Raw genomic sequence first — 12,279 nt, 5'->3', positions numbered from 1 at the left:
CACGGGAGGCTGGACACGCGCGCATTTTAAAATGCGCGCGTCTCCTGCCTCCCGTGACGTCACGGCTTGTGATTGGTCGCGTCGCCCATGTGACCGCGACGCGACCAATCACAACGCCGGAACGTAATTTTAAAATACTGAAGGACCTAAAATTACGTCACGGCTTGCTGTGATTGGTCGCGGTCGCGGCCACATGGGTGGCGCGCGACCAATCACAAGCCGGGACTTCACGTAAGGAAGTTAAAGCGCGAATTTTAAGCAAACAACGCTGCCGGTTCCCTCGGTAAGGTGCAGGCTGCGTCGGAGAGGTGAGTATAGCAATATTTTTTATTTTAATTCTTTATTTTACACATTAATATGGTTCCCAGGGCCTGAAGGAGAGTTTCCTCTCCTTCAGACCCTGGGAACCATCAGGAATACCGTCCGATACATGAGTCCCATTGACTTGTATTGGTATCGGGTATCGGTATCGGATTAGATCCGATACTTTGCCGGTATCGGCCGATACTTTCCGATACCGATACTTTCAAGTATCGGACGGTATCGCTCAACACTACTGTTCATACCAAGACTGAAGGACATGATGTGTTCACAGCTGTGATAAGTCAGTGACATAGAAGAACATTGTCTACAATCATTTCAACTGAATGTGCTCCACTGGCAATGTTCACAAAGAATTCTTGCTGCGATGATAACATCTAAATGAAATATATGTTATTGAAACCTTTGGTCACTTTGTACTACTTGTGAATCAGACCAAGCTCCCGTTTTTAGTGTCTGTACATGCATCTGCTATTGCCAGGCAGAGACACCAAATGCCGATGGAGTAAGAGTTCAGAAATAAAGTGGTCATTCAGATTATGCTTTGCAAAGAAACATTTGATTGACAGTCCAATTACTGATGGATTTGTGCTACATTGTAAGCACGTACCTTTCCCAGAGCACAGAATGCCATCTGATGATTCACACTGACTCTTGCTCTCTTCCTCTGTCATATTGCATTTTCTTGCATTCTGGCACAGTTTTCCAAACCAGCCGGCCTCACAAATACATCGACCACAGGAACAAGTACCATGTTCTATAAAAATGTGAATAACACACAGAGTTTAGAATTTTCTGCTTACTTTACCATGGAGTATGGCTATCCATCAATTAATGCAATCCATATATTACATATACTGTTTAAAGATGTTTGTATGTTTAGAACTAAAAATGTGATGCAGTTCGGTGGTAGCCTTAGTTCTGGGACCAGCACTAAATATGTAGAAGCAGTTCTCAAGGGTAGAAGGGTTCATAGACTTACTATAGAGCCAGGGGTATAGACTTATGCAGGAGTTGAGCAGAGGCAAAATAACTATAATAGGTGCAGGGGTTTCAATTGCACCCGTGTCCTGGAAACAAGAAGGGACCCCAAAGTCCCTATATCCTATATATCCTATAGGAAAAGACTATTACTATTAAAGACCAGTGATAGCTAGTGGTCCTGTTGGGGATTTTGCATTTGGGCCCACAAACTTCAAGTTACACCACTGGAGTTGAGCCTTCTGTATCCTGAAGTTCTGTTTCTGTTTGGCATTTTAGTAATCTGCAAGATGTGTAAATGTGTAAACTTCCACAACATATATTAGAACATTGAAAAGTGTAGGTATACTTTAAACACCATTTTACAGTAAATGAATAAAGGAGTTATCTGGGATAGGACATCAGTTTGATTTGCATGTGACACCCAGCACCCACATTAATCAGCTGCTCTCGGTGCCAGCAGCGGCAAGAAATGATCAGTTGCAGAGTGAAACTATATAGCTCCCACACCTGTATTGTGGCAGCAAGTTGTAAATGTGCATTTCCTGGCTGTACCCACAGTACAGTTGATGGAGCTGTGTAGTTCCACAAATGAGCACATCTGGCCACTTCCGGCATGAAGAATATCTGATTAGCTGGGCCACTGGGTGTCACACCCCCACCAATCTGATATTAATGACCTATCTTAAGGAAAGGCCATTGATATAAAGTCCCGGACAAACCTTTTTATACTTTACATTACTTTTTCTCATCTATATTATCAGAGGTGGATTAAGATTGGTGGAGGCCCCAATCTCAACAGAGGGACTCCTATACTGCAAAAAAGCCACATGTAAGTATGGATACCTCTTCATCTGATATCATCTGATTTGAGTAGCCAAACAATGCTCATTTTTCTAAAAGAAGTGAATTTCAAGAGGCAGAAGAACGCACTATTCTTGAATAGACTTCCAGGGGTGTAAGTACAAATTGTTTGACAGAGCATATTGGAAGCACCAACCAGTACAGGAAAATTAGTGGTGAATGTTCTCTTGATACACAGGATGGGAAAGGTATAGGGATCATATGTCCCTTCCCAAAATCTTCCCTGTGTACGTCAGTACAGAGCTGAATTCATAACTAAGCAAGACTTTAATGTTCTGCTGACTCAATGGCTTTCTGGGTGTAGAGTGGTGCAGGGTAGCAGACGTGGGTGAAGTACTCGTCTTCCATGCCCCACCATGATAAATGAAAATAGGGGTCCTGACTAGGCATGTGTGCTCTTTTTACCTGGGCAATACGCCTCTGCAGACCGCATGCCACTATTGTACTTGGTAGGCCAGGAACAGATGTTATGGAGAAGAGTAAGGGAGAACAGAGTCCAAAAATAAACTTCTTTTTACCAAACAGTAACATGTTAAGAATTATGTACATCAGATAATAGGTACAAGGCTTCACGTGTGCTTCACTTGCATGAAGCAGGCATGGGCACTTCTCGGTTAACTTTAATGACATTTCTGTTTCCCTTACAATTTCTCTTTTCTTGCACTTCACAATCTTTTGGGAAGCTCTGTCTTTCCCGTGAGGACCACACAGGTCGAAGTGTAAAGCTATGGCCGTTCACAGCTACTCTGTGGTAGGACTCCTCAATAGTACCATGAAAGTTCACTGCTCTCCATAGGAGAATTAATGTCCCAATATGGTGACTATAACTTCCTTTCAATGTAGACAATTGTTCACTAGTGTCCTACTGATACAGTTCCCTCTGCTTTCAATCCTCTTTTTATTGGTCTTCTGCTATCCCCTGGGCAAAGTTCCATAACATTTAAATGGCCTCCCTGGCCTGAGTTCCAATCTGTCAAATGTCTCTTCACATTTCCTTACTCCTTAGAACATATTATCTCATGTTCTCCCTCTTTGCACACAACACAGTTTAGCATGTAAGTTTGCAAGCTATTAAGTCTTAGATCTTTCAGTCCCAAATGAGCTACGTATGCACTTCTACTAGCACTGCTTACAGACTTCTGTTGCTGGTTTTGGACTTCTATTGAGGTAGGAACCTCAGCACCACAAAAGAAAATGAGACAGTAGGTCTTACTGCAGTGTAAATTCATTTTGATCAGTGTTGTGAATTCTGCTCTTGGGCTCCCTCCGGTGGTTGTAAGTGGTAGCGTTGCTGTCTCTGAATCACAGCAGTTATCAGGTGTGTTCACTTTCTGCAATTCGGACTGGGCTGTTTAGTCTTGCTTGACCCTTTAGTCAGTGCCAGTTGTCCATTGTTCCTGGAGGATTCACATCCTTGCCTGGTCTCTCCTGCTTTGCTGTTCTTTTCAACAAAGTTAAGTTCTGGCCTATTTTGCTGTCCACATGCTGTGGTCTATTGTTCAGTTCTTTTCCATGTTTTTGTCTTGTCCAGCTTGGTCTGTATATGGATTTGTTTAGCCAGCTGGTATCTCTGGAGATGCAGATATACCCTCCATATCTTTAGTTAGCTGTGGAGATTTTGTATTTTCTGTGGTGGATTTTCTAGTGTTTTTATACTGACCTGTTGTGATCCTTAGTGGTTGAGGATCACAAATTACTCCAGCTAAGTAACAAACATAGGACAAGCTCTAGGGAGGTGGCAAACTGGACTGACCGCAAATCTGAACCTATCCAAACACACTAGAAGTAGCCGGTGAATGTGTCTAAAAATCCTAGACGTCTCGAGCCAGCCTGAGGAACTAACTACCCCTAGAGAGAAAGAAAGACCTTTCTTGCCTCCAGAGAAATAATCCCCAAAGATATAGAAGCCCCCAACAAATAATAACGGTGAGGTAAGAGGAAGGCACATACACAGGGGTGAAAGCAGATTCAGCAAATGAGGCCCACTAATACTAGATAGCAGAAAACAGAAAAGGGAATCTATGCGGTCAGTAAAAAACCCTTACAAAATATCCACTCTGAGATTTCAAGAACCCCCGCACCAACTAACGGTGTGGGGGGAGAAACTCAGTCCCCTAGAGCAACCAGCAAGCGAGGAAATCACATTTTAGCAAGCTGGACAAGAAACATGATGAATGCTGATAATCAAAAAATGAACAAACAAAAACTTAGCTTGTCTTGGAGAGACTGGGAGCAAGGTAGTCACAAGGAATCTGAAGAGCACTGAATACATTGATAGCAGGCAAGGAACTGAGTATCCAGGTGAGCTAAATAGGAAACCAACCAAGGATAACGAACCAGCTGATGCAGCCAACCTGCAGAAAGACAACACTACACAGTATCGCTTGTGACCACTAGAGGGAGCCCAAAAATAGAGTACACAACAGTACCCCCCCCTTGAGGAGGGGTCACCGAACCCTCATCAAGACCCCCAGGGTGATCAGGATGAGCCGCGTGGAAGGCACGAACCAAATCGGCCGCATGAACATCAGAGGCGACAACCCAGGAATTATCCTCCTGACCATAGCCCTTCCACTTAACCAAATACTGAAGCCTCCGTCTAGAGATACGAGAATCCAAAATCTTCTCCACCACGTACTCCAATTCGCCCTCGACCAGCACCGGAGCAGGAGGCTCAACAGAAGGAACCACAGGTACCACATACCTCCGCAACAAAGACCTATGGAACACATTATGAATGGCAAACGATGCTGGGAGATCCAAACGAAAAGACACCGGGTTAAGGATTTCCAAGATCTTATAAGGACCAATGAAGCGAGGCTTGAATTTAGGAGAGGAGACCTTCATAGGAACATACCGAGAAGACAGCCACACCAAATCCCCAACACGAAGTCGGGGACCCACACCGCGGCGGCAGTTGGCAAAGCGCTGAGCCTTCTCCTGTGACAACCTCAAATTGTCCACCACATGGTTCCAAATCTGCTGCAACCTATCCACCACAGAATCCACCCCAGGACAGTCAGAAGGCTCAACCTGACCTGAGGAAAAACGAGGATGGAATTGCAGAAAAAAGGCGAAACCAAAGTAGCAGAACTAGCCCGATTATTAAGGGCAAACTCGGCCAATGGCAAAAAAGTCACCCAATCATCCTGATCAGCAGAAACAAAACATCTCAAATAAGTTTCCAACGTCTGATTAGTTCGCTCGGTTTGGCCATTAGTCTGAGGATGGAAGGCCAACGAAAAAGACAAATCAATGCCCATCTTAGCACAAAAAGTCCGCCAAAACCTGGACACAAACTGGGATCCTCTATCAGACACAATATTTTCAGGAATGCCGTGCAAGCGAACCACATTCTGAAAAAATAGAGGAACCAAATCGGAGGAGGAAGGCAACTTAGGCAAGGGCACCAAATGGACCATCTTGGAAAAACGATCACACACCACCCAGATGACAGACATTTTCTGAGATACTGGAAGATCCGAAATAAAATCCATGGAAATGTGCGTCCAAGGCCTTTTCGGGACAGGCAAAGGCAAAAGCAAACCGCTGGCACGAGAACAGCAAGGCTTAGCCCGAGCACAAATCCCACAAGACTGCACAAAGGAACGCACATCCCGCGACAAGGAAGGCCACCAGAAGGACCTAGCCAACAAACCTCTGGTACCAAAAATCCCAGGATGATCCGCCAACACCGAAGAATGAACCTCGGAAATAACTCTGCTGGTCCATTTATCCGGGACAAACAGTCTCTCTGGTGGACAACGGTCAGGTCTATCTGCCTGAAATTTCTGCAGCACTCGTCGCAAATCTGGGGATATGGCAGACAAAATCACTCCCTCTCTGAGAATACCAGCCGGCTCAGAAACTCCCGGAGAGTCAGGCACGAAACTCCTAGAAAGTGCATCAGCTTTCACGTTCTTTGAACCAGGCAGGTATGAGACCACGAAGTTGAAACGGGAGAAAAACAACGACCAACGAGCCTGTCTAGGATTCAGGCGCTTGGCAGATTTGAGGTAAATCAGATTTTTGTGATCTGTCAAGACCACCACATGATGTTTAGCTCCTTTGAGCCAATGTCGCCACTCCTCAAATGCCCACTTCATAGCCAACAACTCCTGATTACCAACATCATAATTCCGCTCGGCAGGCAAAAATTTTCTTGAAAAGAAAGCACATGGTTTCATCACAGAGCCATCAGAGCTTCTCTGCGACAAAACAGCCCCTGCTCCAATCTCAGAAGCATCAACCTCGACCTGGAAGGGGAGAGAGACATCTGGCTGACATAAGACTGGAGCTGAAGAAAACCGGTGCTTCAGCTCCCGAAAGGCCTCCACGGCCGCAGGAGACCAATTAGTCACATCAGAACCCTTCTTGGTCAAATCCGTCAAAGGTTTAACCACGCTAGAAAAATTAGCGATGAAACGACGGTAAAAATTAGCAAAACCCAAGAACTTCTGAAGACTCTTAACAGACGTGGGCTGAGTCCAGTCATGAATAGCCTGGACCTTGACTGGGTCCATCTCCACAGTAGAAGGAGAAAAAATAAAACCCAAAAAGGAGACCTTCTGTGTCATGGTTCCCAATGGCAGGGAATTTATCAACATAACACGGGCAAAAACAGGACGAGCTCTAGGGTGATGGAACCTGAGCTGACCGCGATCCTGAACCTCAACACTCAACTAACAGTAGCCGGGGGACGTTCCTGGGGGGCCCCTAGACGTCTCGCGCCAGCCGGAGATCTAGCTTCCCCTATCAGAAGAATAACAGACCTCACTTGCCTCCAGAGAAATATTCCCACAGTGATAGCAGCCTCCCACATATAATGACGGTGAAATGAGAGGAAGGCACAAACGTAGTTATGAAAACAGATTCAGCAAAATGAGGCCCGCTTAAGCTAGATAGCAGAGGATACAAAAGGTGAACTGCGCGGTCAGCTGAAAAACCCTTCAAAATACCATCCTGAAATTACTTGAACTCATGTGCCAACTCATGGTACATGAGTGGTAATTTCAGCCCACTAGAGCAACCAGCAGCAGAGAATTACATATCTGCAAGCTGGACTAAAAAAAACATGAAAGCAATCATGAAACAGGGAAATACAGACTTAGCTTGTCTTGAAGGCCTAGGAGCAGGTAACAGAGACACACACTGATACATTGATAGCCGGCAAGGGAATGACAGGAAAGCCAGGTTAAATAGGAAACACCCAGCCACTGATGGACAGGTGGAAACCAGAGACCGCAACCCACCAAAGTCACCCAGTACCAGTTGTAACCACCAGAGGGAGCCCAAAAACAGAATCCACAACAGTACCCCCCCTTGAGGAGGGGTCACCGAACCCTCACGAGAACCCCCAGGGCGATCAGGATGAGCTCTATGGAAGGCGCGGACCAAATCAGTCGCATGAACATCAGAGGCGACCACCCAGGAATTATCCTCCTGACCATAACCCTTCCACTTAACCAAATACTGGAGTTTACGTCTGGAAACACGAGAATCCAAGATCTTCTCAACAACATACTCCAATTCTCCCTCCACCAGCACCGGAGCAGGAGGCTCAACCGAAGGAACAACGGGCACCTCATACCTCCACAATAACGACCGATGGAACACATTATGAATAGCAAACGATGCTGGGAGATCCAAACGAAAAGATACAGGGTTAAGAATCTCCAAGATCTTATAAGGACCGATGAACCGAGGCTTAAACTTGGGAGAAGAGACCTTCATAGGGACAAAACGAGAAGACAACCACACCAAGTCCCCAACACGAAGTCGGGGACCCACGCGGCGACGACGATTAGCAAACTGCTGAGCCTTTTCCTGAGACAACTTCAAATTGTCCACCACCTGATTCCAAATCTGATGTAGCCTATCCACCACCACGTCCACTCCAGGACAATCCGAAGGCTCCACCTGACCAGAGGAAAAACGAGCATGAAACCCCGAATTACAAAAGAAAGGAGAAACCAAAGTAGCAGAACTAGCCCGATTATTAAGGGCAAATTCGGCCAGTGGCAAAAAGGCAACCCAGTCATCTTGATCAGCAGAAACAAAACACCTTAAATAAGTTTCCAAGGTCTGATTAGTTCGCTCCGTCTGGCCATTCGTCTGAGGATGGAATGCAGACGAGAAAGACAACTTAATGCCCATCTTAGCACAAAACGTCCGCCAAAATCTAGACACAAACTGGGATCCCCTGTCCGAAACGATATTCTCCGGAATCCCATGCAAACGAACCACGTTCTGAAAAAACAAAGGGACCAACTCAGAGGAGGAAGGCAACTTAGGCAAGGGTACCAAATGAACCATCTTAGAAAAGCGGTCACACACAACCCAGATAACGGACATTTTTTGTGAGACAGGGAGATCTGAAATAAAATCCATGGAAATGTGCGTCCAAGGCCTCTTCGGGATAGGCAAGGATAACAACAACCCACTGGCCCGAGAACAGCAAGGCTTAGCCCGAGCACACACTTCACAAGACTGCACAAAGGTGCGCACATCCCTTGACAAGGAAGGCCACCAAAAAGACCTGGCCACCAAGTCTCTAGTACCAAATATTCCAGGATGACCAGCCAACACAGAAGAATGGACCTCGGAGATGACTCTACTGGTCCAATCATCCGGAACAAACAGTCTTTCTGGTGGACACCGATCAGGTTTATCCGCCTGAAACTCCTGCAATGCACGTCGCAAGTCTGGGGAGACGGCGGACAATATTACCCCATCCCTAAGGATGCCAGTAGGCCCAGAGTCTCCAGGAGAGTCAGGCACAAAACTCCTGGAAAGAGCATCTGCCTTCACATTCTTTGAACCTGGCAGGTATGAAACCACAAAATTGAAACGAGAAAAAAACAACGACCAACGAGCCTGTCTAGGATTCAAACGCCTGGCAGACTCAAGGTAAATCAGATTTTTGTGATCAGTCAAGACCACCACACGATGTCTAGCACCCTCAAGCCAATGACGCCACTCCTCAAATGCCCACTTCATGGCCAAAAGCTCCCGATTACCCACATCATAATTGCGCTCGGCGGGCGAGAATTTTCTAGAAAAGAACGCACATGGCTTCATCACCGAGCCATTGGAACTTCTCTGTGACAAAACCGCCCCCGCTCCAATCTCGGAAGCATCAACCTCAACCTGAAAAGGAAGTGAAACATCTGGTTGACATAACACAGGAGCAGAAGAAAACCGGCGCTTAAGTTCCTGAAAGGCCTCCACAGCCGCAGGAGACCAATTAGCAACATCAGCACCCTTTTTAGTCAAATCAGTCAAAGGTTTAACAACACTGGAAAAATTAGAAATGAACCGACGATAAAAATTAGCAAAACCCAAGAACTTCTGAAGACTCTTAACAGATGTAGGTTGTGTCCAGTCACAAATCGCCTGAACCTTGACGGGATCCATCTCAATAGTAGAAGGAGAAAAAATGTACCCCAAAAAAGAAATCTTCTGGACTCCAAAGAGACATTTTGAGCCCTTCACAAACAGAGAATTGGCCCGCAGGACTTGAAACACCTTCCTGACCTGTAGAACATGAGACTCCCAGTCATCAGAAAACACCAAAATATCATCCAAATACACAATCATAAACTTATCCAGATATTCACGGAAAATATTGTGCATAAAGGACTGAAAGACTGAAGGAGCATTAGAAAGTCCAAAAGGCATTACCAAATACTCAAAATGGCCCTCAGGCGTATTAAATGCGGTTTTCCACTCATCACCCAGCTTTATCCGCACAAGATTATACGCACCGCGAAGATCTATCTTAGTGAACCACCTAGCCCCCTTAATGCGAGCAAACAAATCAGTCAATAATGGCAATGGATACTGATATTTGACTGTAATCTTATTCAGAAGGCGATAATCTATACAAGGCCTCAGGGAACCATCTTTTTTAGCCACGAAAAAAAAACCTGCTCCCAGAGGGGACGAAGATGGACGAATATGTCCCTTTTCCAAGGACTCCTTAATATAATTCTGCATAGCAGTATGCTCTGGCACTGACAGATTAAATAAACGACCCTTAGGGAACTTACTGCCAGGAATTAATTCTATAGCACAGTCACAATCCCTATGAGGAGGGAGCGAATTGAGCTTAGGCTCCTCAAAAACATCCCGATAGTCAGACAAAAACGCAGGGACCTCAGAAGGAGTAGATGAAGCAATTGAAATCAGAGGTGCATCATCATGAACCCCCTGACATCCCCAGCTTAACACAGACATTGTTTTCCAATCCAGGACTGGATTATGAGTTTGTAACCATGGCAGACCAAGCACTAGTACATCATGTAAATTATACAGTACAAGGAAGCGAATCACCTCCTGATGAACGGGAGTCATGCGCATGGTCACTTGTGTCCAGTACTGCGGTTTATTCATAGCCAATGGTGTAGAGTCAATTCCCTTCAAAGGAATAGGAACTTCCAGAGGCTCCAGACTAAAACCGCAGGGTTTGGCAAATGACCAATCCATAAGACTCAGGGCAGTGCCCGAATCCACATAGGCATCGACGGAAATGGATGACAGTGAACAAATCAGAGTTACAGACAAAATGAACTTAGACTGCAGAGTACTAATGGCAAAAGACTTATCAACCTTTTTTGTGCGTTTAGAGCATGCTGATATAACATGAGCTGAATCACCACAATAAAAACACAATCCATTTTTCCGCCTATAATTTTGCCGTTCACTTCTGGACTGAATTCTATCACATTGCATAGTCTCAGGTGCCTGTTCAGAAGACACCGCCAACTGGTGCACAGGTTTGCGCTCCCGTAAACGCCGATCAATCTGAATGGCCATAGTCATAGACTCATTCAGACCTGTAGGCGCAGGGAACCCCACCATAATATCCTTAATGGCCTCAGAAAGACCATCTCTGAAGTTTGCAGCCAGGGCGCACTCATTCCACTGAGTAAGCACCGACCATTTCCGAAATTTTTGACAATATACTTCCGCTTCATCATGCCCCTGAGAGAGGGCCAATAAAGCCTTTTCAGCCTGAATCTCCAGGTTAGGTTCCTCATAGAGCAATCCCAGTGCCAGAAAAAACGCATCCACACTGAGCAATGCAGGATCCCCTGGTGCCAATGCAAATGCCCAATTCTGAGGGTCGCCCCGCAGGAAAGATATCACAATCTTGACCTGCTGAGCAGGGTCTCCAGAGGAGCGAGATTTCAAAGAAAGAAACAATTTGCAATTGTTCCTGAAATTCAGGAAGGTAGATCTATCTCCAGAAAAAAACTCTGGAATAGGAATTCTAGGTTCAGACATAGGAGTGTGAACAACAAAATCCTGTATATTTTGAACTCTTGCAGCAAGACTATTCAGGCTGGAAGCCAAACTCTGGACATCCATGTTAAACAGCTAAGGTCAGAGCCATTCAAGGGTTAAGAGGAGGTAAGAAGCAGCTAGACAGCAATTAAGGGCTAGGCAGCAAAACTCTGAGGGAAAAAAAAAAAATTTCCCTTCAACACTTCTTTTTCTCCTGCTTCAGCCCAAACAATTAACACTTTGTGGGCCGGCTATACTGTCATGGTTCCCAATGGCAGGGAATTTATCAACATAACACGGGCAAAAACAGGACGAGCTCTAGGGTGATGGAACCTGAGCTGACCGCGATCCTGAACCTCAACACTCAACTAACAGTAGCCGGGGGACGTTCCTGGGGGGCCCCTAGACGTCTCGCGCCAGCCGGAGATCTAGCTTCCCCTATCAGAAGAATAACAGACCTCACTTGCCTCCAGAGAAATATTCCCACAGTGATAGCAGCCTCCCACATATAATGATGGTGAAATGAGAGGAAGGCACAAACGTAGTTATAAAAACAGATTCAGCAAAATGAGGCCCGCTTAAGCTAGATAGCAGAGGATACAAAAGGTGAACTGCGCGGTCAGCTGAAAAACCCTTCAAAATACCATCCTGAAATTACTTGAACTCATGTGCCAACTCATGGTACATGAGTGGTAATTTCAACCCACTAGAGCAACCAGCAGCAGAGAATTACATATCTGCAAGCTGGACTAAAAAAAACATGAAAGCAATCATGAAACAGGGAAATACAGACTTAGCTTGTCTTGAAGGCCTAGGAGCAGGTAA

The 12,279-nt window shown here is 45.5% G+C and overlaps 1 protein-coding gene across 1 annotated transcript in view; it reads right to left on the bottom strand.

Moving 5' to 3' along the window:
* ITGBL1 (integrin subunit beta like 1) overlaps positions 1-12,279 on the bottom strand; it is an 850,447-nt gene that overhangs the window by 177,045 nt on the left and 661,123 nt on the right. Inside the window, exon 9 of the mRNA XM_077297085.1 lies at positions 932-1,078. Coding sequence (XP_077153200.1) covers positions 932-1,078 — 147 coding nt within the window. The remainder of the gene's footprint in view (positions 1-931; positions 1,079-12,279) is intronic.

The sequence above is a fragment of the Ranitomeya variabilis genome, chromosome 3 (genome assembly GCF_051348905.1).
Source record: "Ranitomeya variabilis isolate aRanVar5 chromosome 3, aRanVar5.hap1, whole genome shotgun sequence".
NCBI classification, from domain to species: Eukaryota; Metazoa; Chordata; class Amphibia; order Anura; family Dendrobatidae; genus Ranitomeya; species Ranitomeya variabilis.
The sequence above is the reverse complement of the archived record's forward strand: the minus strand, read 5'-3'. Positions and strand labels throughout refer to the sequence as shown.